This window comes from Protomyctophum bolini, assembly GCF_963924005.1.
Source record: "Protomyctophum bolini genome assembly, chromosome: 3".
Lineage (NCBI taxonomy): Eukaryota > Metazoa > Chordata > Actinopteri > Myctophiformes > Myctophidae > Protomyctophum > Protomyctophum bolini.
In genome coordinates, this window is record NC_137864.1 from 43,285,785 (window position 1) to 43,311,503 (window position 25,719).

Here is a 25,719-nt window from a genome sequence, read left to right on the forward strand (position 1 = left end):
TTTATTACCATTTAAAAAAAAATATATAGTCCAGCATAACGTTATAATATAAACACGAACGACGTCGATAATATCAAGGACACGCTATCTCTGCAGTGGTGGTGCTCGTTCGACGTTAAATTTACGTTTACCCCCCCCCCCCCCCCCCCAAACATTTCCCGTGGAAAACGGACAACATGGACCAGTCCCAAAAAGAAATGGCGGCGGTTCCTGCCAGTAGAGTGACGAGAAACTTTCCCATATAATCTTTTGCGACAAAATAGCCGTGTTTTTGTTGTCACAGCGCGGCCGGGGGGCTCTTCTTCGCTCCGTGTTTTCTTCAAATAATACACTGTCACGACCACGTTCTTCAACCGTCGTCGGGAGGGACACTACCGCGTGGCGGGCCGCCGTTAGTTACGCTTTAGCACGGACGTGTTTTTTTTTTTATTGCTTGCTGCTGCTCGGCTCCTCCACCACCACCAAAAAAAGCAAGCCGTCACGGAGCTTTCTTCGGGCTTTCCCTGGCTGTGTGTCTCTCGGAGAAGAAGCACCGTCACCATTATTACCCACACGGACTGCCTGTCGTTGTCACCAACTGTGTCACCTACCCTAAGCTAAAATAATAAAGCGTTTTTTATAGCCCCACCGTACGGGCCAAGACGAGCGAGGCCGCCCGGATCCCTGTCGGGCCGGGTCTTGTGCTCTCTTTTACGGCCAGGTTGTTGTTGTTGTTCTGGTCGGGGGGAAGGATTTAAGGAACTGCGGGCGGGCCAGGGAGGGTTTACCCCGGGTTTACCAGGTTGGTGGGTGGGTGCCAACCACCACCGACAGACACACTGCTGTGCCACCACGGCCTCCGCTGTCTGTCCTGCTCCCGTGTTGTTGTTGTTGAATGCCGCGACCGCTGCCTGGTGACACAGCCGCCGCCAACACCACCACGTTCGGCCTGGTTTGCTAGCGTTCCGAACCGGTAAGTAAACCATGAAGTGCCCCACTTAAAAAAAAGAAGGAAGATCTGTGTTTTTTTTACACCTTTTATTTTACCTCGGCACGGCGCCGTGTTTCTACAGAAGATAACATGAAGCTTGACGTGTTTTGTGGCCTATCTACGTCTAGTCGTCTACTATATTTATTATACGGTACACCCTGTGTGCGTATGTATTGTGTTTTAACATTTAGCTTACACGTACGCTACCATTGCTGCCTTTTAAAAGCTTAATTTCGGGTCGTACAACGGTGTCGCTCGCCCAAAAAGAACCGTTCTACAAGCATCAATGTTGGTTTTCGGCAAGCGACGCCGTCGTACGGCGGAGTATAAATGCCTAGGCGTATTATAGGAGTATTAACTATGTTATGGTATTATATCTAGTTAATTAATTGGCTTATCACTGCGGGGAAAAGCTAAGGCACTAAACGGCATTCATTGTAATGTCTGTTACTCCTATTTACAAGAACTTTAATAATTAATAACTAGACTGTTGTGTAAAACAGCTTTTTGAGGGCTGGAGCCCGTATTAACGAGGCCAGTGTGGGACATAATATGATTGGACGTTTATTACGCTTTCTGATTCCTCTACACACTGTTTTTAACTTTAATTTCCTGGTTCCTTGATGACGGGCAGCCATCCTGGCCAATCAAATGGAGAAGCTCCAGGACCTGAGCCAATCAGAGCTGCAGGAGCTCCTGGACAACACGGAGAGGGTGGAGTCCATGGCGCTGGAGTCTGATGAGGTAATAATAATAAGACCTGTTCTGTTATGAAATTGACTTCTGTCTGTGTCCATGAATGGTAGTGGTCATGGTTCAGAGAGATCACCAGCTTTTTGTGAGACTGAGGGCGATTTATACTTAATTCACTCCGGTGTCGTGCACAGAAGATCTACAAGCTCACATGCCAGGTTCTGCTATTCAGCTAGTGTGATGTTAGGTATTTGTAAAGTGGGCTGATGGAAATTATATTCTTCAAGTTCAAGAAGTCATTTTAAGGAATCTTTCATGTTTATGTATTTGTCAAAGAGGAGAAAAAACATCTGTACACTAGTTTCTAGAGCTCAGAGACTTACTTTATTAAGAGGCAACAATTGCAACGTTTCGAACTACAAGGTCTTCATCAGGCAAATATATGTATTATTTGTACCGTAGAGAGACGGGAGTATAGGAAACAATAGGAATGACCAACCTTGGATGCATATCAATGGCGACGGTCCATTGTGTTGACCTGCTAAGTAGTAGGTGTGTCAGTCAGATGTTCTGTCTGAAGCAGTCAAAAGGGTTGCATAACAGTGGCTGGTGGTTTCACAAGCTGATTGAATTACAGTGATGACATAATTATGACGACACTAACGTTTGTCCATCATGCAAGTAAATAGCCTAGAACACATTTTGATATACAGTAGCCTACATTTAAGAGTTTTGGCAATTGTGTACGTGCGCAGCATAGCCCCCACTAGTTAAAAAATCCAATAATAATACCATCCCAATACAAGCGTGACTTGTTCTCTCGTAGCCGGCAATCAGAATAGAATTTCCCTGTGGGATAACAAAGGTATACAGACGCTATATAGTTTCTGGAAAGTACACTCGCATTCATATTTTAGAAATCAGTGAAACTACGCCACATCAAGGCTTTTATTGGGAAGGTATTATTCTTCCGGTTTGAGGGAAAGGAAGTTCTGGTTTGAGGGTTCTGTCTGTTTTTTTTTTTAAAGATTTGCACATATCACATATCCATGCAGCTTTTGAATATGATATGATCGGGGAACATGAATTGCTGAACAAAATGAATCTGTATTACACATGTATTTGAACAGTTATAAGTTATAACAGTTATACAACAGTGATGCTAATGGGGTGCATTTTGCCTCCCAAACGCAGATAATTGATACTGGACCCATCAGTAGACCTTTCTGTTGGTCCCATGGACGCACTACTGTATTCGGCACTGTACTGTAATTTACGTTGTTTGCATAAGTCTTTGCAATTCATTGTCAGATTTAGAATTGTTTATTTCTTTCAGATACATTTTCTACATGAATATAACCATATTATAATCATATAAGATGAAATGGGAGTTAAATTCTGCAATTTGTAAAAATGACAAATGGTGCATTTATAATATGACTCATATAACGTTGGTGAATCGAGACTTTGAGGACTTGTGAAATGTCCATGATGGGACCCATCTAAAAGACCACCCCATTATATTGAAAACCTATTTACATCACTGATACAATATGTCAGTAATTGTCATCCATTTATCCAAGTATTTGCGCTACTAAGATACTTTTATTTTGCCGGGTACATTATGCATTAGGCCGGTGCTATAGCCTAGGTTTATAGGTATACCATAATTATTTCCTGTATGACATGAGCATGTATAGGCTTAGGCCGGGGCCCTAAGTAACTGTTATAACTGTTAGAATAAATGTTTCATTTTGTTCAGCAATTCATGTTCCCCCATCATATCATATTCAAAAGCTGCATGGATATGTGATATGTGCAACTCTTTAAAAAAAATGTCCCCCCCCCCCCCATTTCATAACAGACTTGCCATGGTGCCAAAAACAATGAAAATAGGGAAGAACAGTATAGGCTATTTGTAACTGTAGTCCTGGTTTCCCAAAGGAGGCAAACACAGGAAAGCCTTGTCTGGTTTACTAAATTGCCGTGTGATCCGGTCTGGAGCAGATGATAGTTACGTCATGTTGTAGTCATTGTTTTGTAGACGGACGGAACCCTCAGACAGCCGAAGGGCCGATTCATACTCCTATTTTACCGCTGTTTCGGCGCTGTAGTGCTGAAATGAGAAATTTTCAGTAGCACCGAAGAGCCGTCTTTAGGACGGTACCCCCCCCCCCCCCCCCCCGAACCTCAAATGACTTCACATTGTAGGCTCTACAGCGCCGAACCGACTTTTATTCGGCTCTAAAATAGGAGTATGAATCGGCCCTAGGCCTTAGGCTGTACACTCGTGTGTGGTCTGATTAGCAGACTGTATACATTACACCCACTACGCCACTGCATTAGGCATAACATTATGCTGAAAAGAAAGCATCATATCCCGAGGTAACCCTTTAGTTTAGCAAAGACAATGGAGAATGGCGTATGAAATTGCTGTACTAAATACAGTACCCATAAAAAAAAATGCATTGCCCAATGCCTGGTAGTATGTGAATCAGTACATTAAGCAAAGTGACAATATGTTAATAATCTAATGAGTATTATTACAGCAGCACTGTACTGCTATTGATTGGTCGAACTGAGATGACATCACTGCAACCAAACACTTGAGCAACACAACACCACCATTAACAGCTCAGAGGACAGCCAGCTTACAGTTAACAGTACAACGGAATATTTGTCATACTGCAACGGTTATTTTGACATAACATTAACGTCTGAGAACATTAATAGAGCGAGCTGTAGTTCTATGTTGTACCTTGTCCTGGTTATTATGGAAACAAAAACAAACATCTATCACAGAACTTCACAGGTTCTGGAAAGTTTCAAACTAACCGTCAACTTCTCCAGTGGAGCTGCTCAGTGACCAACATTGCTAGACTGTGGTTATGCTGATCAGTCACATGTTGTGTAATGTCCCCCGTCCACCCCCCCAACACACACACACACACACACACACACACACACAAACTGCAACCGCTCCCTTATAGTAAAGGTCTTTACTATAAATAGCCACAACTTGCCTGGTTAACACAAAGTTACTACTCGCACGTATATGGGAAGAAATGTAGTTTTGTGATCAGCAGCCTGGAAGTGGAAAATAGCTGCTTCCTCACGTACTCCATCCTACCACTTAAATTCCAAGTACACATCTCACAGCATGTACATTTATTTTTATATATATGGAAAATAAATCTTTAATGGGCATCAGTATTTCCCCCAAAATCCAAAGTTTGGAAAGGCATCAGCACTAGTATACAGACCACATGATCCCTATAGATGACAATTTAAGTGCTAGAGGAAATTATGGTTTGGAAATACTTTTGACAAATAGATTTCATAGAGTATGTCACTCACTATCTGCATAATCTTCAGTATGACCGTCATCAGAGAATGCTTGGTATTATGCATCATATGAAATGTGTTTCAGGAGATGTTTCTCCGGAACTGCACGTGTTCCTGCAGGACTAGTATCAAATCTCCCCTATACCCGTCTCCCTATCGGCTTTCCTACAGTCTCAAAGACGGAGAAAGTGAAAACTGGCACTGACCAAGTAGTTATTTATTTAAAGAGAGATACTCTTAACAACATTACTTAGTTTTAGTTTTGTCAGTAACTAATGTTACTCTTAAAAAGGGTAGGCAGCAACTTGACCTTATAATACAATCTGTCTTTAAAAATGTAAGTACCGAAATAAACTATTCATTCAATTCAAATTCAACATGATGTTGGAAAGAAGCATTAATGTTACATTCTGTACATTGTTGTACAATTTAGGCATTTAGCAGACGCTCTTAATCCAGAGCGATTTACATTAAGCAGGAACAAACGACATGGTGATACATCAAATACATACAAATATCCATCCATCTGAATTAATTCTGACATTCAGACTAATATCTTTAGCTGTTTTCCTGTGGTTGCAGAACCTCTACCTTTCCCTCTGTGCCAGCCTGAATATGACAACTATTAAGTTAACAATTAACTGAAATGCACAATCAACAGTGCAAGTGTTTCCCTTAAGCACCTTTAGACCCTGTCACTCACTGTACGGCATATAGTGAAAATAGCAGATCTACAGTCACACAACACATTGCGTTGCATTATAAGCATTACGCTTGTAGATCTGCACATTTTTCTGGATGTTAATGTTTGCCTATTTTTGTCAGATGTGTGCCTATTGTGACGTGCCCAGAATCGGGCCTCTAGGGTTCATGTGGTTAATGCCGTAGACGTTGATGGAAATGCTTCTCATTGAGATGCACATGCTTTAGTTTTTCCCAACATATCTCACATATAGGTGCACAATTGAAGTAAATTACCTAACTCTACTACTCATTTTTTTTGTCATGCACGAGCAATAACTGGGCCGTGGGCATTCATTTGACTAGTATCTGTTTTTAATTAAATTAATTAATTTCATGTCTGGATTTTCGTTTGTACGAGTTTGTATGGCATTGTGTCTCTTCAGTACGGTTACTCAGAGTGAGGTCACACATTAGGTCACAGGTGAGGTGGGCCAGAGAGCTTTGACTTTAGAGCTGTGCATTTAACTGATCAGTTAAATCGATGATAAAAAAAAATCAATAATTCAATAAAATCGCTGACACAGTTGCACGACACAGTTGTCGTCTTTGATAATCAAAATGTGATTAATCTAAATGCCCTAATGCAGATAATAAAATGAAGTATTGTTGAGCCTGTCACACTGACTCAAAGGTGAGGTGTGTGTGTGTGTGTGTGTGTGTGGCCACAACACGTGATGTTCACCAAACAACTTCTATCAAGGAATTAATCCGCTATCATGCATACAGTCTCTAAGCTCTTGGCAGGGTTTGGACAAATGTTTAGAAGGACCGGTTAAACATTACTAGGCCTGTCGCAATGAGTTGCAAGTTATCCAGTCCTCTATATGAATTCATCTGTTGAAAAATGTGCATACATTTTCAAACATTAACCCATTTAAACCTGCAGACGATTCTACAAATGAAAAAAAAAAAAACCCCATGTCGTTCTCAAACATTTTTATGTCCAGGACCCCCAAGAATTGTATCTAATTGGCCTCGACCCCCATCTCAAAATATGTTGTTCCAGGGACCTGAGTGAGTGCCGCACTATGAGCTTGTAAATCTGCTATTTTTCAATAGCTAAAGTATAACATAATGCTTAAAACACCAAAAGGGGTTAACGCCCGCTTTTTACAGCATTCATGCACATGACAATAAATTGCCACGTAAAATGACGACGGTTCTGCCCACTTTTCCTTCCACAAAAAGATCCAGAACATTCAGCTGGAGAGGGAGATGGCGCTGGCGTCCAACCGCAGCCTGGCCGAGCAGAACCTGGACATGAAACCCCGCCTGGAGCTTCAGAGAGACGTCCTGGTGGAGAGATACTCCCAGCTAGAGACTGTCAGAGACGCATACAGACAACACTGTTCACTGAAAGGTGAGATGCTCCCAGCTAGAGACTGTCACAGACGCATACAGACAACACTGTTCACTGAAAGGTGAGATGCTCCCAGCTAGAGACTGTCAGAGACGCATACAGACAACACTGTTCACTGAAAGGTGAGATACTCCCAGCTAGAGACTGTCACAGACGCATACAGACAACACTGTTCACTGAAAGGTGAGATACTCCCAGCTAGAGACTGTCAGAGACGCATACAGACAACTACTGTTCACTGAAAGGTGCAGAGTCGGGGTACTGCTGCTGTTGGCTCACTAGTAGGAAGTAGGAAGAGTTATGTGCACAGAGCCCATTGGTAATCACTATATGTTGCCGGTTCGCCTCCCGGCTCCTGTCTGTGTGTCGAAGTGTCCCTGAGCAAGACATTTATCCCCCCCAATTGCTCCCCCACGGGCGCTCATCATAACCATCTGAGCCTGAAACTGAATCCCCCCTCAGGACTAAAGGCCTATTCATAGTTAGTTTTCGGTGAAGAGGTGACCACCGTTGGCAGTGGTTAGTAAAGATTGGGTTGTGTGAGTGGTGACCGCCGCGGCATGATGTCATGTTGTAGTTTTCGGAGTATGAATAAGTTCTCCTTCACTTACTGCATGGGACCACAAGTGAGAGTGGAGAAGGAAAGGCACCCGGCCCAGACCACAGACTTATACAATTACTCCTCTTGTTTGAAATTGGATTTGACAACTGAATGCATCTTGACAGTTTATTGACTAAATACTGTAAGTCATGGCTACTTTAGTTGGATGTGTGTGTGTGTGGGGGGGGGGGGATCATTCTCATTGGTTTTCCCATATTTTAATTACGTTTAGATCCATAAGCTCACAATGCATCGCTACACGTTGATCTGATTTTTCGTTGATATAGTTTCAGCTGTACCAGGCAGGTACTAATGGACAGTGCGGGTAGAGCTGTGGCATCATGCCAAGGCGAGACTATGCAATGGAAATATTAGTCCTGTTAAGTTTGACTGAGGCCAAGGTGTGACGAGCTGCTTAAAGGAGAATTCCATGCTAGAAGGCTTTCTTACCTTTTATTTGTAGTTGTTACGTCCCCACCAAAGAGGTCCAGGTGTTCTTTTGTGCAAAAGCGCATTATTGGCTATTTCCTCTACCATAAGCCCTCAATGAATTGAATTGAATTGGGCTAATTCGCTTATTTCCATCGCTCAAATTTTGTTTTTGTATATATCCTCTTTTCATAATCTAAATAGTATCCCAAGCGGCACACTTTACTACTTATTTCGATGGAAATAAGCGAATTAGCACCAAAAACCCAACCCCCATTGAGCTTTTCAGAAAACTGTCAGGATGTAGAAGACCTTTTTAGAATCTGATCTCAGGTCAAATCCAAACATTATACACTAGTCTTCCATCACAGGCAAACCGACTCGCTCAACATTGTCCGTCATTAGGGATTTCTCTTTTGCTCAACTTGTGTGTGTGTGTGTGTGTGTGTGTGTGTGTGTGTGTGTGTGTGTGTATGACATGCATTTATGGATTGTGGCAAAGTGAGTATTTCAGTCAACCGTCTAGTCAACACATGCTTACTGTATGTCTTTTTAATAAGTTTAGCTATGTGTCGATGAGGAAAACCAGATTTTCCAGTTGTCCTGACTGTGTGCTCAACGGTGTGGAACGTTAACAATGTTTTACTTGTTAGGTCATTCATTCATTAATGCTTTGAACCTTTTATTTAACCACTTAAGCCCTAGTGTATACTTCATCATACATTTGACAGTGAAAATAGCAAGCTTAAAAGGATCACATGTGAGCTTGTATAAAGGCTATTTTCTCGATATAGTCAGTCAGAGGCTATGGTTATTATGGCGTCCTTGGCATGGAAGACTTTGGGAACCCCTACACTAGAGCAGGAGAGAGAGAGGGGAGTTGCACCACTCGGTTCACACAGGTGTGATATTTATACTTCAGTGTAAAAAGGTTGAAAACCCCTGGTCGAAATGAACCCTTTCAGGTACAGTATGTACTGAGAGTTGTGGCCGTGGGGTTCCTTTGGAAATACAGCATTTGAGAACCACTGCACTACAGGATAGGTTATGGGGTAACTCAAATGGCTGGAGTTACCGTGGGGGCATTGCACGGGGCATTGCAACGGAGAGATGTTGGGGTCCTACCTCCTAGCAGCTCTGTTCTGGATCTACTGGAGCTTTTGGAGCCATCAGCTGGATGAACGAAGCTCCCACAGGCAGGCTTCATAAAGTTTGTCTTACCTCCAGGGAAATGGCAGATTCTTTTTACCAACAACGAGGCACAGAGGCAGCAAAAAGATGCAACGCAATAGCTTGCGTATCAGTTCTTGTCGACAAGTAACACCTTTGTGCATCAGCGTATTTGAGCTTTACTTAACATTTATACTGTGCTGACTTCATCACAGTGTCATAGCATCAGTAAACACTGCAGCTAATGCAATTAACTGTGGGTTGGCTCTTTGGCACATCTGAATCAAATTGACACATCATTACTTTAATTAGCTACGGCTATCTCTAGCCTGCGTTTGAAAGGTTTTGATAAGGGTTCAGTTCAGTTGTTAAAAAGCAAGATTAGAATTACATTTTAATATTTGTGCCATGCATGAAAGTTGGATATTTACTGTTTTTTTTCCACTCTCTTTTTTGTCCTCTGCTGTCCCTCTCCCTGTCCCCTCCTCTCTGCTGTTCCTCCCTGTCTCCTCCTCTCTGCTGTCCCCTCCTCTCTGCTGTCCCTCCCTGTCCCCTCCTCTCTGCTGTCCCCTCCTCTCTGCTGTTCCTCCCTGTCTCCTCCTCTCTGCTGTCTCTCTTGTCCCCTCCTTTCCAGACGGGATCGTAGGTCAGGTGTCCCCAGAGGCGTTGTTCTCCAGACTACAGACAGAGGGCAGCAACACAGAGGCAGAGTCTGAGGTCTGTCCTTCTCCATCAAATCAAAATGGATGTTTCACAGCTTTTAGTACAGCCACTGTATGCTGCTGAACCGTCACTCTCATGCCCACCATGCATTCTGTCAACAGCCTAGCATTCCTTTTCGGGTTTTTATGATTCAGTCGGGAGCGGATGGTCATTTCCGTCATGTTGTAGTCATTGATTGAACGGTGGAACCTTCTGGTTGCCACTCTACCCCTGAGCCACTGTCGGTTAAATGCCGATAAATCGTTTCACTTGATATGCAACGATACAGAGACAAATGCCACTCGAACCCTTTACACCGACCAGCAGCAAGCGAGCGACTTTACAGAAATGCATGCGAAAAAATCGCTTATAACAAGCAAACTTGGCAACACTGATCAGCCTCGTACGTTCAACCATAGACATAAACGTAGAAGCCCTTTCCGTCCTATGTGCTCAAGGGAGGGCAAAACTTTCCCGAGATTCCGTGTGAAGCCCCGCGGAAGCATGAGCGTTGCGTCACAGAGCCCATGTTCGTGTCTGATAAGTCCCGGAAAAGATGTGCTGTGATTGGCCAGTAATCACATGAGTGGCAGCGTGACGTAACGTGCCTTCCACTCTTCCGGCGTACTTCCTCTCCCAGTGTAAATCTTTCAACACACATCGCTCCAGCGACCTGCAGCGGCCAATGAGGCATCCATTTGTTTTTAAATATCTATGTGTTCAATATTGAATAAATGTCACAAAGTGTCCTGGTGTCCCGCCCCGTCTCTGTCCCTCCAACCAGGTGTTGGCTGACGAGTTCCTGGAAGGCTCCCTGCCTCTGGACTCCTTCCTGGAGCGCTTCCTGTCGCTGCGCTCCCTGGCCCACCGGAGACGCGTGCGCGTGGAGAAGTTCCAGGACGTCCTGCGGCAGAGGAGCGAGAGCGCCGACCCCTCCATCATGACGTCGTCCACGTCACATGACCAGAGTCACATGACCACGACGGTCGCGGCGTCGGACCAGCCGCACCACCACCACCCCCCCGCCGGCCCCACGCACCCCAGCGCGGGCGCCACGGCCCCCTCCCCCGGCATGCCCTACGCCCCCTACCCCGTCACCCCCCCCAACCACCATCCCCCCATGCCGGCGGCGGCTGCGGCCGCCCCCGCCAACCCGCCGTCCCAGTTCCCGCCCTACCCCAGCCCCGGCTCGCCGTTCGCCCCTGCGGCGGGCTACCACCCCCCCAGAGCCCCCGCCGCCGCCCCCTGCCCTTACCCCACCCAGCCCACGTTCCCCGCGCCCGGCCACCCGGGCTCTGCGTTCGGGCAGTACACCCCCAGCCAGCCCCCGGCCGGCGCGGCGCCCTACCCTGCCTCCTACTCCTACGGCGGCTACAGCTACCCGGCGGCGCCCGGCTACTCCAACTCCCACTCCCCGACGGGGCGGCCCGTCTACAGACCAGGATATGGAGTACCTCAGCCATATTCCTGAAAGCACTAGCGCTCTATTTGCTGTTCTCGAAGTCCTGTTCGATTCCCCTCGTTCAGTCTCTCCATCTTCACCCCCTCCCGACCTCGGTGTCAGACCCCCCCCCCCACTCCTTGTGTCCCCCTCCTCCTCCCCCACCCTGTCTGCAGTTTGTCCCATCCAAGAGGGTCTCTTGCTTTACTTATTTCTCTGTTGCACTATTTCTCCCTCCTCTCTCTCTCTCTCTCTCTCTCTCTCTCTCTCTCTCTCTCTCTCTCTCTCTCTCTCTCTCTCTCTCTCTCTCTCATCATCTCTTCTCTAGACCCCCCCCACCCCCCTCAACCCATCTATGACACTAGTCTCAGGTTGTCGTGTTGTGTTTGAGTGTTAAGAACACTCCACCTTGTCTTTGGCCCTTCATACATTCATTCTAGTCCGTTTGCTTGCTCCTCCCCCCTCTTTCCGCGTGCGCGTGTGTGTCTTGGTGTGTGTGTGTGTGTGTGTGTGTGTGAGATGCTATTTGGCAATCAGAAATTCCTTATAACACTCAAGTGTCTCAAAGTGCACTCCCCGTTTCTTGATACATTTATTTGTTTTAGTTTTAGTCTTTTTGTCTCTTTAATTTATATTCTCTTTTAAAAATCAAAGTTTTCTTTTAAAACACTATCGCCGTAGAGCAGCAGTTCCAGTCCACTTCTCTACCAGCAACTGTCCACTCCACAGTCGCGTTCACAGTCACTGTATCGGTCAGTCCTCTGTCAGTGCAACCTGCTAAACAAACCTCCTTTATAGTTTGTTGCATGCTAAAGGACTGCAGCAGATCTACAAGCTCACAGTGTGTCTCGCCGCTGTCGTTGTGAGCGTGCAGATGACTGTATTGTCAGCGTTGTGAGCATGTAGATGACAGCGTGCAACAGAATATAAATTAAGCATGAAACGTCGCACTCGAGCGGAAACCTCTTATCTCCATATTTGATCTTTTTTGTTGGTCGCTCTGGTGGTGCATACGTTGGTTAGCCCATTTTCACCCGGGAATGATTCAACAAATGTCTTTTTCTGAAAAACCCTGTCAGTGGTGCTCAAACACTTTATGTCAAGGACCCCCAAGATTATATTTAATTGGCCGCCGACCCCCATCTGAAAATATGTTGTTCCAGGGACCCCCCAGAAGCAAAGATTTGAGTCAAAAACTTTGGCTCTGAAAGAATATATATTCAAAGATTTGTCAAAAATAGCACTTGGTGCCGGGCTATGAGCTTGTAGATCTGCTATTTTTCAATGGCTAAAGTATAACAATGCTTAAAACACCAAAAAGGGGTTCCCGCACAAAATGGGTTTATAACAACCACCATGGCTCCTGACATGCGTGGCGGGGTAAAACTAATCTGTGCTGCGGGTTAAAAAATCACCTGTGGCTTCCTCTGAGGTTAGGGTTCGGGGAAGGGTGTCTTTTCTGTGTTTTGAGCTTGTAGATCTGCTATTTCAATTTTTGAATTTCACTCCTGAAAAGTCCCAGTTGTTGTGGATATATGAGGTTTCCACCCCGACAGAGACGCTAACAACAATGAGTTTCCATGTCATGCCTTGTCATGTGGTCATTTATGTCCGTAAGTAAAAGTTGAACCATCCTGTGTTCTCTGGAATCAAACCAGTGCAGTTAACAGTTTAAAAAAAATAAAAGGCTTTTTGTCACTTTTTGGGAGAGGCTAGGGTTTTGTTTTAAGTCAGTACAGCGGTATCTGAGTGAGCAGAGGTCTGTTTAATCAGAAGGTCACCAGTTCCATATATATATATATATATATATATATATATATATTTATTTATTTTTTAACCATAAACTATTCAAAGCTTTAGTTTATAGACCAACGGTGGTATTTTGAAAACAATTCTTTGACACACCGGGAGATAGCCAGTGTCACGTGTTGTGGTCTGCTTTCTTGGTATTAGACAATGCACCAGGGGGTGCAAAGTAAACCCTAAACTGCACCATCTCTTCTACGTCTGTCTCTCCATTGTGACCTTGAGCTTGACCTTTTCAACCCCAATGTTTCAGGTTCTCGGGGTAGCCTGCTGCTCATCAAATGGCACGAATTATATCCACCCATTCTCAATTTTGACCGTGACCTTTGCCCCCCCCCCCAAAAAAAAAACAGCCTGCTCTTTATTCTCTCAGTTTTAGTTATCTTGCTAACAAATGCATACACAGAAACGGACGACAGTGATTTATTTAGGCCTGACCTCAAAAAAATCTTCTAAATCCTCCAGTTTTCTGAAATAAATATTTTCACGGTTTAAAAAAGAAATAGCAGATCTACAAGCTCGTAGATCTGCTATTTTTCAATAGCAATGGTGGCGCTAGAGGAACAGCCAGGGGGTCACCAACCATCATCATATTGCTCTTGTGAGCAAGAATGTCACACACGCAGCAATCCAGTCGTTTCTTTTCGGTATCTTGACTTTGTCACAAACGGAGTCACTCAATTATTTTCAATTTCAAACTTATTGCAGTGATTCTCCAACATTTTTAATGTCCAGTGATTCAACCTGTGGGCCGTGAGGATGTTGGAGCATTTGGTTTTGTATGATACTATAACACAAGTTGGCCCTGATCCAGAAAAAAGGTTGAGAACCACTGCATTACCCACACAGCTCTGAGGGTGAACACATGAAACCAAATGAATCGGTTCCATTTGTACACGCTCAGAGTTGGAGACCTGTATGGGTCCATTTGGTTCCTAACTATCAATAATTTAACTTGGAACTCTTGAAACCCCGGTGGCCGAACGGTTTGCGGAGCGGTCTTGATATCGGAAGGTCGCTAGTTCGTATCCCCGGACCGGCACGTTAAAATTACCACCGCTGAAGTGCCCTTGAGCAAGGCATTGAACCCCTACCATGAAATGTTCTATGAGCAGTAAACAAGTTCTTGAGCTTAGTCCAGTTACCCTGGGTAAACATAGTAACTTTGCTTTGCTTTCACTTTGGGAACCATTGACTTGTGGAATTTAGTTGAATCATGCTTTGTCTTTTCACAGTTGAATTGTTGACGAGTGTGAAATGCATGAGTAGAAAGGGAAGCCATATATTGAAGCCGATTAGGGACATCATTTATGTGCTCAGAAGCCAAGGAATAACATTAGACTGACTAACGCTAATGGCATGGTACAGCATCTGCTGTGTGCATTCTGGATGGAGTCTAGGGTGAAGTTAGCCAGGCTAAGGGAATATACCAGGTACAAAGCTACATGCCATCTGCAATTATTTTTATTTATTGTCAACCAGTTTTACTCTTTATGTTTTAATGTACAACTTTCTTTCATGACAATGCATGTCGTATTCATTTTGACACTCTTGTTCACTTAGCTTTTTCTCTATTTAAGTACAGATTTTAGGGTCTCCCCGAACAACTTAGATTGGCACTTATACGGCCCGGTATATAGAATGTTGATAGTCATTTGTCGTCGTCGTCCCCCCCCCCCCCCCCCCCCCGCCTTCAGTACACTGTCAAATCTGTGTTAGTTTAAATCTGGGAGTGTAAGAAAATCTGACCCGTACTGAGTTAAATTAACACTACATTTTTACATGTAGGCCAAGAGCTGTGCTTTCCTCTTTGTGTCAACTCTATGCAGACCACAACCACGCCCCCGTCAGTGACACAGTAAGGGCCGATTCATACTCCTATTTTAGAGCCGAATAAAAGTCGGTTCGGCGCTGTAGAGCCTACAATTTGACGTCATTTGAGGTTCGGGGGGGCGGGTACCGTCCTAAAGTCGGCTCTTCGGTGCTACTGAACATTTCTGACGAGTCGAAATCATTTCGGCACTACAGCGCCGAAACAGCGGTAAAATAGGAGTATGAATCGGCCCTTACACGCTATAAAGAAGCTTCTGTCTGCCGTGGTGACTGGTCCTGTGGGTGTGGTCCTATGGGCGTGGCCGTGGTGACTTGTCCTGGGCGCCTGTATGCATTTGGGGTTGTTTCCGTTTGATGCTGCCTTACTGGCTTATCTGCACTGGAAGGCAAGGCAGTGAGAAGAACTCGGTAAAGGGGCCCCAAGCTGCCAATCTGGTTCGGTTTTCCCTCAAACATCTTGTCACCGAATGCTGTTGACGTGACGGCAACTTCCTGATTGCATGTTTGACAGCAAATATTAATCTTTCAACCGAAAACGGGAATTTGTCAAAAAGACCAGAATAACGTGGACTGTAAACGATCAAAAGATTGGTGGGAAATCCGTTTGCTTATTATGAATGTTGGCAAATTTGCTCAAGGGTGTTCCCGTTACTGAAAACCAAAGCAAACCGATCAGTCCTGACCTCAAGGTGCGAAAATGCTGGAGAGAATTGACAAATAATGTAATGCAGTGCTATGTTCTGGTACCAGTTATCACACGACACACATTTATGCTACTGTGTTGTGATCACTTTCAGTGAAGCATCTTTGCACTAAGAACATCTTTGGTCCAGTCAGTGACAGCCATGCTAACCAAGAGAGATTGTTAATGTTAAGATCCTTCCTTAAAGTGTGGTATTGCTGGGATTAATAACCATTCATCTGTCATAAGCTTGTCAAATAATGTATATTTAATGTGTCTCTTCACTGAATATCTGTCTTAGGTTTTTGAACAACAAAGTGGTGAAGGAGGAGGGGGAGGGGGAAAAAAAATCGGGAACCAGAATCACAGAAATGATTTCCACATCCTTTTGCTCTCTTGTCATGTCATTCATTAATGGATATGGTGCTGAGACAGTTTGCTACACTACTGCATCGTCTGCATATCAATTTACTATGGAAAAATTTGCCTTCTGCACCAAACGCACGCGCGCGCACACATATAAAAGTATAGGGCCAGGTTAACTTCCTTTTTTTTCTCCCTTCTTTTTGTCGATTAGAAATATCAAAACTGAAATCAAACTTGGCATGAGATACTCGTCACGTGCCAACCACGAATAGCTGAGAGTGAATGCTCTGTATCATTTAGCGAGCTAATTACCAGTTTGTACTTCCATGTCGAATTGAACCTAAACCCTGGTCTCTCAAGCCACGGAAGACCAGTAGTCAAACTTATTATCTCAGAGGCAAGAAATCAAGATTTGAGTCATAGTATTACAGTGTTTTAGACGAAGCACAAGGGATACTTTCTAATATAGTCTAGCATTAATATTATTCAGAGGGAAATATAACAAAGATGGATTTATCTGTTCTTCTGATGGTGACGAATTATATGATGACTGTAGATTGTTGAAAAGCTGTTTTTCTTTTCTTTTGTTTTTTTGTTTTTTTTGGGTTGTGAATAATTAAACACTGAAGTTGATCTAAAACGCTGTGTTCTTCAGTCTGTCGTATATTACAAGTGCGGTAAATGAAGAGATGGTATTTTACTGCCTTAACCCATTTTGACCTGAGATCAGATTCTAAAAATGTCTTCTACATCCTGACAGTTTACCATTCTGACCTGAGATCAGATTCTAAAAATGTCTTCTACATCCTGACCGTTTACCATTCTGACCTGAGATCAGATTCTAAAAATGTCTTCTACATCCTGACAGTTTTCTGAAAAAGCTATGTTTCTATGTCAGTCGTTCTTCGATTTTTCAAAAAAATAGCTGACCTAGCTTTAGCTATTGAAAAATAGCAGATCTACAAGCTCATAGCGCGCCACGAGCTTGTAGATCTGCTATTTTTCAATAGCTAAAGCATAACATAATGCTAACACCAAAAGGGGTTCCCGCCCCAAAATGCCTTAAGATAGAGTTCCGTTTTACAAACAGTGGGTCAGGAGGACCCATTTCTGGAACACGACTTTTGTTCCAGAAATGGAATTTTTACTCGGGTCACTCACGACTCGAGTAAAAATCCCAATTTTTCCAGTATTTAATTTCAAAAGATTATTTTCAGAAATTAATGCAAGAATATGTCTGTTTATTTACAGTATACGGTCCAACACGTGAAATCTTCTGTTTACCAAAGAGCTGGAAAGTTTTGGAGACTCCTGTTACTGAACAAACGCATGCAATGATTATCTGAATCTGTTTAACACTTTATTTTACAAAGAAATTTCACATACCTAGACCTATTCTAGAGAGTTAGAGTAACCAACCATATTGAATAACATTTTATTGTGCTAATTCACTGATTTACAGTACATACTTGGCATACAGTATAGAGCAGAGTGTTCCATCAAAGACATGATCAAAAACAGATGTTTTCTGCTTTGATGCAATGCCCTTCAACAGCTGAAATATGATTTCTGAAATATATTCGTGAAAAAGGCTGTAAAAACCCATTCTATATTATTTCATCCACTTTCTACAGGCTATTTTGAATATTTTCATATATTAATATTTCATCATTGACATCACTCATTCTGACATATTCTGATATATTGTATTATATATATATATATATATATAAGTATTTCCAAAAGATTATTTCAATTTAGAGTCACTTTGAATTTTTCATTTCTCTTCAACGCATACGCCCGCTTCTCTCTCTCTTTCCCCTCCTTTGTGTAATTTCTCTCATTTCTTCTCCTTTTTCCGTCCTCTTATCTACTTCGATTTGCAGTGAGGAAACACTTTTGAAAAAGCAGTGACTGTAGGTCGGTTGGAGCTGGAGTGAAATGAAAGCCTGGGTATCAACTTCACCTTCAAGGCTAGGGCTGGAGTGATTCTCTCTTGAGGAAGAGAGGAGATGGAGGAAAGAGGAGGCCAAAGTTCTACACCCCTGCACATTTCCTTTCTCGTCAGTTTTCCTGTCGTTGGTGTCGTGCTGTGTGTCGTCGTACGTCTTTTTGTCTGTCTGTGTCATTTAGGATGGAAGTAAATCTTGCTGTCTCCAAATTTTGGACTCTTAATGCCGACAGTTGGTGAGTCAAGATCCTTTTGTAACCACTTTAAATCTGTTGTCGCAGTCGCCGCTTATTCTTGGCATATCATTTTAGGCTATATTGCAAAACATAAAAGACTTGCATGTTAAAAGATCTATTTTTGTCACATGGAACTATTTCTTTGTGTCCACTCCCAGTATCACTACGCCAGCAGCATCACAAAACCATAGTTCCATGTCTGTGACAGGAGGGTCAAAGTTGAACGAACGTTGCTCTATAGGTCTACAAATTATGCTAGTTTTGTGGATTACTTTATTTCTAATATGTCACCCCCACCAAATGACCGGAACTACTTAATATTCACCAACACCAGACCAGAACTCCCACCATGGGACTCGGGCAATCAATTTATAACTTTGCAACCATTATATTGATGGCAAGTATTAAGTAAGTCCAAAAATCTGAACTAAGCCTTTAAAGCTGTCTACTTCTCTGTCCTAAAACCCGTAATTGAACCGGCATCTCCCTCGTGAGAGACGACGCATCTACCGCTCGTCTGAGAGGGAATCCCCGGCTGGCAGTGGGACTATATTTCAAGTTTTCAAATATTTTCAAATGGCCGAAATGTATATAGGGCTGAAGTGGTTAATGTATTGTCATAATTAACCAAATCTACAAAGTAATTGGCTGTCAAATGAATGTAGTGTATTGGATATTGGAAATACTCAAGTAAAATACAAGTACCTCAAAACTGTACTTAAGTAAATGTACTTAGTTACTATTATCCACCACTGAGTACTACTAACCCTAGCCCCCCCCCCCCCCCCCCCCAGTCAGGGGCCCCTGGGCTGCAGCCCACCGTAGCCAGGGCACGACTGGGACAAAAATTCGGCCCGGGCATTTGCGCGTGAATTTGGCCCAGACCGGCCCACCACAACCAGCGCGTAGATAGCAAAACTCTACCGCCCGCTCCGTCGTGGCACACACACACACACAAACAAGCCCTATAATACCACCACTTTTACAGAACAACATAGGCCTAAATGATACAAACCAACAGACAACTACACAACCCTTTGTAGAGGGTTTATTTGTCACTCACTGACACAGGTAGGCTACAGTGAAATGATCATGATGGCACTGGCAGAATGGCAGCACGCCCGGACCTTTCATGGTGGCCTGCCGCCTATTGGCCTGCCTGCCTGTCAATTAATTTGTATTTTTATCATGGCGGCCCCCTACGGTCGCGGCCCACCGGGAAGATGCCCGGTGGCCAGTCCAGCCCTGACCGTAGCCCAGTGGTAAATCCGGCCCTGCAGATATGTGTATGTGTATAGTAGATGTATTGTGTGCTGTGCTCTCTCTGTCAGGTCACGCCATCAGATGATAATCTGGCCTCGTTGCAAATGTCCCATCCAGTGAAACAATGACAGATGACTCCAGATTACAGCTGCAGATTAACTGCCCGGGGATTGACAGACATGCAAGGGGCGGGGGTGGGAGTACCCAAGGGGGGTGAACAGGAAGTGATGTAATGGGGCCGCGGGAATCGGCTAATATATAGCCGTCGTCGTCACAAATGTGATGAGGTCAGCACATTTGGGAACATTATGGCCAGTGGCTATGGCCGAATTTAGCCCAAGGAGTGTTTTTCGTGCAAAACTAATGCTTGCAATGGATTCAGAATCCCCCTAGTTTGACACATCACATGCTACTTAAAGCATAATGACATTTTGAGAATGTCGGGGTGCTCACTTGCGCACGCTTATGCGACACACCAAAAGTCCGACATGTTAAAATCACCCGTTGCTCCCGACATGCGTTGCGTCGTGCTTGGGGTGGGATGTTGGACTAATGACTGTCGGACTGTTATAGTAGGCTATGCTTGGGGTAGGATGTTGGACTAATGACTGTCATTCAGTTATTGTTCAAACCAGTGTTACTTTGGGCCATTGTAAGTCATTTGTTGTTTAATTCATTGGTTCTCAATCATTTTCATGTCAAGTATTTGGCCACAGACCCGATTTTGAGCCACTCTGAGAATTATGGGGGTCCTTGACAGACATTTAACTTTAAGAACCACTGTTCTGTTCTTGTTCTACACCCCTGTAGGCTGTGTGTGTGTGTGTGTGTGTGTGTGTGTGTGTGTGTGTGTGTGTGTGTGTGTGTGTGTGTGCGTGTGTGTGTGAGATAGAGCAGCAGAAGGGGATTAGACAATCAACATTGAGAGAGCTTTAACAGGGGGGGAGAAAAAAGAAAAAAACCTACAGCATTAAAATATGACTAAACATATCCCCCGTCCACCTCCAGAGTAGACCACAGCAGCAGCATGTGACCAGCGTTTCCCCACGCAGAACAGAACAGACACTTCGTCTTTCTACTGTCTGCCACTATATTCATTTGGTTTGTAGGCGATAGTGGAGTAGTGGAGTAGTGAGGATGGGAACCGTCACTACTACCCTACTACAGTGGGTAGTAGGGTACCATGACCAGCAAGTTACAGTAGGTACTTGCAGTCTAGCATCCCTATTCTTGGGGGGATATTTGCTCACAATATAGCTGATCTACAAGCTCTCAATGCTATGCAATGTGAGGCATTAAGTGAATGGCAAAGTGAATAGCAAAGTGAGTTTAACATTGTTTAATGACTGTCAAGGCCAGAAAGTAGTTTTTTGACACTCAGTAGGCGTTCTACTATAACCTATATGATGATGTCACATGCATATTCTTGGCAAAGAGATTTACTGTTGAGGAGAAGAAAGAGTGGTTCAAGTATAGCGCCAAAAGTTGACTGGGTTTGGCGCTATACTAATAATTATAGAGGAGTTAATTGCCTAAAAGAACGTTGCAAATGGATGTAGTGCTGAACAACCTGCTGTAGCTGTCACTTCACCGTCCTCTTCATCCAGAGCGATTTACATTAAGCAAGAACAAAAAGCATGGCAATACATCACATACATAAAAAGTAGTTTTCATGAATCGTACGTAAGCTAAGAACGTAACCGTATACTACTATACAATATCTACAATTCCCTTTTTTTCCATAGAAGCTTGGAGGGATGGAGCAGTGCCCTGTTGACCAGAAACGTACTGCCCATCAGAAGTCAAGAATAATGTCATTTATTTCTATAAGGTGACATAAATACATTATATCACCTCCCTGTACTTGATATGATCAAATGCTGTGGTTCTCAAAGTGGGGTCCGAAGACCCTCAAGGGTCCTTGGAGGGGTTCCATATACGTATGTTACCGTTTATCTGCTATTTAAAAAAGAGCTTGTACATCCCGCGGCAGCCGAAGTATAGTGTTTTTCTGTAAATCTGCTGTTTTCAGTGTTTGATACCATTGTGAGTTCAATGATTGATGACACATTTAACATCTTTATTTGCATTCACATTTTACAAGGAATTTCTTGAACACAAACAATAGTCGATGTGCAAGCTTGAAAGAAACTCTACAACAAGTGCTTCGGCATACAGATCACGGGGGTACAGAAAGCATCGCCTTCTCCATATATGGCGACTGCCAATTATTGCAGACACTGAACAGAATTCTGCCGATGCCATAGCTCTCGTCTTGGGCATGCCTCGCGCGCACGCACGCACATGCGGTTGAACTTGTGGCTGCACGCAGGGTCCAGATAACAGTGAAATAAGGGATTTGTGTTAAAGCCTTTACATTAGAGTGAGCCTCAGCTGACAAGTGCTGGGCTTTCATTACTAAGCCTGAAATTACACACATTATCTGTGTGTGTGTGTGTGTGTGTGTGTGTGTGTGTGTGTGTGTGTGTGTGTGTGTGTGTGTGTGTGTGTGTGTGTGTGTACTAACTACACTCTGACTATACTACACACAATGTCAGAGAGAGGGAGAGAGACTTTGTTGCATATGATGTCACTTGACAGAATTTACTGACTTTCAGCTGCAGAAAAATATATATTGTCCAAGTCTGGTGGAAACCTCATGTCCAAAACTTTTACATTCAAATTAAAAAATAGCAAAAGTAGCAATTAAGCTCGAGACCCTAATTAGAGCATACAGATCTGCTACTTTATTGTGTGACACTGTAGTATGTGTAGGGCATTCATTTATGAAAACAAAATGTATACAAAATGACACAGAAAGTTCAAAAGTATGTGGGCCCACTCTTGCGTCACCCCTTATTCCTAAACTTATTTGCCATTCTTTACTATTTTGAAAAACATTTTTAAATGGTTCAACTAGACACAACGTGTCGATGTAGATCGTCTAGTTATACTAGACGATCTACATCTACATCTGGCCGTCATAATTGAAATTACACTAGCCGATCTACAAGCTGGAACTTGTGAGCTTGACGAAATCAGCACTGGCTCTGAAGACATGTGGGAGGAGGGAGGGAGGAGAGAGAGAGATTCCGTGAACAGAGGATTATTTACAGTTTTAAATGAATACATCTGTATTGTATGAATCTGGCACACGGAGAGAGAGATGAGAGAGAGAGACTGAGGGAGCAGACTCTAGAGAACAAACAGCCAGAAGACGGGGGAACTGTTACAAAATAAAACCAGGAATAAACAAAGGAGGAAACACTTTTAGTTTAGGCTTAATGTTTTATTTTTTCTATTCATTTTTTATTTCTTTCTTTTGCTTGGAAGGATTACATGTTTTGTGATTTTAAATCCCCGGTCGGTAGGAGCTCTGAGCGGCGAGGAGGATTGTGGAATTATTGTTACTGCACAGCAAAGTTGGACACAACCCAACCAAAGGGGCCTGTAGGAGGAGGAGGAGATGACCACAGCATGAACTGACATGGATTTAGTTCACACGTACACAGGTAAGGAGTGGACATGTACACAACTGGGACACATGCAGGAGCAAAGGGGTGCTGCGAGAGAGAGAGAGAGAGAGAGCATTGACATGATAGAACAAAATTTACAATTCTTATGGTTTTTGTAAGTTGTCTTTTATCAGTTTCAGTGTAACAGCTGTGTACACATTTCTACGTCTTGTAGTTTTGATTTTTTTTCTTGCTTTTCAATGTAAAGGTATGTTTTCTCATGCTAACAAAGCCCCATTGAATTGAACTAGGAGAGAGAGAGAGATAGAGAGAGAAAGAGAGAGCTGGGAAGATTGACCTACAATTTATAGTGCATGTGTGAACTCAAATGATTGATTGAAGTATAAACAGATTGGATAATTACAGTACACTAGACCTGTACATGCCCGTCGCAGTCGGCCACTGGCCTACTTGGGAACGATGCAACTTGGGAACCTAATGATATACGTTGTCATAGCACCCGTTTTAACTGTCAGTCTGTGCCTGTGTCTGAAGACTGCAAACTGACTGTGAAAAGAGTACTTGGCAATCAATTCGGCCCACTGGCAGAGCCTGATTGGCTGAGGCAGAGGCTGGAAATTGCACAGGTGCACGGAGTTGGCCTCATTAGGCCCACTGGCAGAGCCTGGCCCAGGTGAAAGGAGTTGGCTTCATTAGGCCCACTGGCAGAGCCTGACCAGAGCCTTTTGTGGTGGTTCTGGAGAACTGTGGTTCGACCGACTCTATACCGCACTCCCTGCGGGGGTGTGGATCGCGTGTGTCGAATGTGAAGTCGGTGGGGCAAACGGTTCTCAAGTTACGTACGTGCATTACACGCACGTACACACGCATGTACGCACGCACACAGACAGAGACATGGCACATTTATAGTAGGATTTCAAGCACAACTCAATACAAAACTGTTAACTGTGGACACCATAAAGCATTACACTTGTTTACAATAGGGTCGACCATGTTCAATTCATCATAAGTGTGATGATAACTGTGAATGCATTAAGATACGCCAATACATGTTTCTTGTGAAACCCCAGGAGGACCGTAGTGATGGGAGATGCATTGTGGGGATAGAGTCAGAGACAGGATGCTGGCACTGCTCTGGATCCTTACAGCAGGTGAGCCTTGTTTACAGTAAACAATCCACAACACAGACAAGACAAGAAAAAACATACCGGAACATTCAAATATATGAGCATACGGCATGTATTTGGTAAGTTAATTTCGTAGGCCTATTATACACACTCCGAGCTATTTATTTGACAGAACGACGTCACCCATTTTCATCCAATCTTCACAATTGGTCCTCACTAATGTTCATGATTAAATGGTACCATTTTTTTCCCAATGCGTCTGTGTCGAGGGCTGTTGCATTGTCATATTCATATTCATGTTATAGAGGGTGTGCCGGAAGTTATGCAGGAATGCCTATACCGAGTGGCAAAAATCTACTTCCTGTCCTTGACAGCCCATACATCCAAACAGAAAAGTCCTGTCTGATTGCATTAAACAACGTTAAACAATTTGCTCACTTTGCATGTTGCTTTGCCACTCGATTTGCCACTCGATGTGCCATTCACTTTAAGCATGCGCATACCCTCTATACAGGGTATAAAAGCTTTTCTGAAACAAATGGTAGCATTTTTTGCAGTTACTTTGGGACTAAATAGCATTTTGAATAGCATAAGTGTCTAATGACTGCATGGGAGTCATATTTTGACAGCAGTAACTGCCTGTCATAATTTCACCCCCCTCCCTATCTAAGTATTTGACAGTATTATAATGTTGATATTAATTTTGTATTCATCTTTAGGGCCCCAAAATTACACCTTAGAAAGCACGAGTGTCTATTTCAAACAGTGTTTTTTGACTGGGGAGTCATATTTTGACGGCATGAGTAACTGCCTGTCATAATTTCACCCCCCTACCTCCCTATCTAAGTATTGAACAGCATTAGGATGTTGATATTAATTTTGTACTCATCTTTAGGGCCCCAAATCACACCTTAGAATAGAAACCACGAGTGTCTATTTTAAACAGTGTTTTTTGACTGGGGAGTCATATTTTGCCTGTCATAATTTCACCCCCCTACCTCCCTATCTAAGTATTGAACAGTATTAGGATGTTGATATTAATTTTGTACTGAAACCACCAAGTGTCTATTTCAAACACAAAGTGTTTTCTGACTGGGTACTCAAGGTCATTCTTCTGTTGGTGACATGTGGCATACCTCCTTCACCTGGCCCAGTCCCTCCAGCCCTCCCCCAGCCCCCGCTCCCTCTCTCCCTGCCTGTCCAGATGTCCGTGGTGCCTCCCCCCTGGAGGTACGTGCCTCTGTCCCAGGCGGAGCTGGGGCCTCTCTTCTCCAACTCCAGCCCCTTCTCCTTCTCCCAGAGCCTGCTGCTGGTGCCCCCGCCCGGGCAGGCCGCCAAACCAGGCATCCGGGCTTCGTTTGGGCCTTATTCGGTTACACAGGTAAGACAGTATAGTCACTCACAGACAGGTCTACAGGTCTAAGTCATTTTGACCTGGGAACGATTCTACAAATGTCTTCTAAATCCTGACAGTTTTCTGAAAAACCCAATGTTTCTATGTCAGTCTGTCTCAAACATTTTCAT

The 25,719-nt window shown here is 43.7% G+C and overlaps 2 protein-coding genes across 2 annotated transcripts in view; both read left to right on the forward strand.

Annotated features, from left to right (window-relative positions):
• Positions 1–182: 182 nt before the first annotated feature.
• On the forward strand, positions 183–16,782 carry vps37c (VPS37C subunit of ESCRT-I). The gene is made up of 5 exons (XM_080760038.1): positions 183–952; positions 1,605–1,714; positions 6,941–7,112; positions 9,947–10,029; positions 10,799–16,782. Exons 2-5 carry the CDS (start codon positions 1,622–1,624, stop codon positions 11,483–11,485), a joined length of 1,035 nt encoding a protein of 344 aa, XP_080616164.1. The 5' UTR covers positions 183–952; positions 1,605–1,621; the 3' UTR covers positions 11,486–16,782.
• Positions 16,783–22,973: 6,191 nt separating this feature from the next.
• The window catches only part of tmem132a (transmembrane protein 132A), a gene marked incomplete at its 3' end in the record, with an annotated part of 21,181 nt that continues 18,435 nt past the window's right edge, over positions 22,974–25,719 (forward strand). Inside the window, exons 1-3 of the mRNA XM_080759058.1 lie at positions 22,974–23,104; positions 24,139–24,219; positions 25,350–25,576. Coding sequence (XP_080615184.1) covers positions 24,159–24,219; positions 25,350–25,576 — 288 coding nt within the window. The 5' untranslated portion in view covers positions 22,974–23,104; positions 24,139–24,158. The remainder of the gene's footprint in view (positions 23,105–24,138; positions 24,220–25,349; positions 25,577–25,719) is intronic.

Bases quoted from the DNA above. Each gene is read 5' to 3' on its own strand.
- vps37c (XM_080760038.1), top strand. From the start codon at position 1,622: ATGGAGAAGCTCCAGGACCTGAGCCAATCAGAGCTGCAGGAGCTCCTG. The intron at 7,113-9,946 runs GTGAGATGCTCC...CCTCCTTTCCAG, and splicing joins ACAACACTGTTCACTGAAAG to ACGGGATCGTAGGTCAGGTG. The intron at 10,030-10,798 runs GTCTGTCCTTCT...CCCTCCAACCAG, and splicing joins ACACAGAGGCAGAGTCTGAG to GTGTTGGCTGACGAGTTCCT.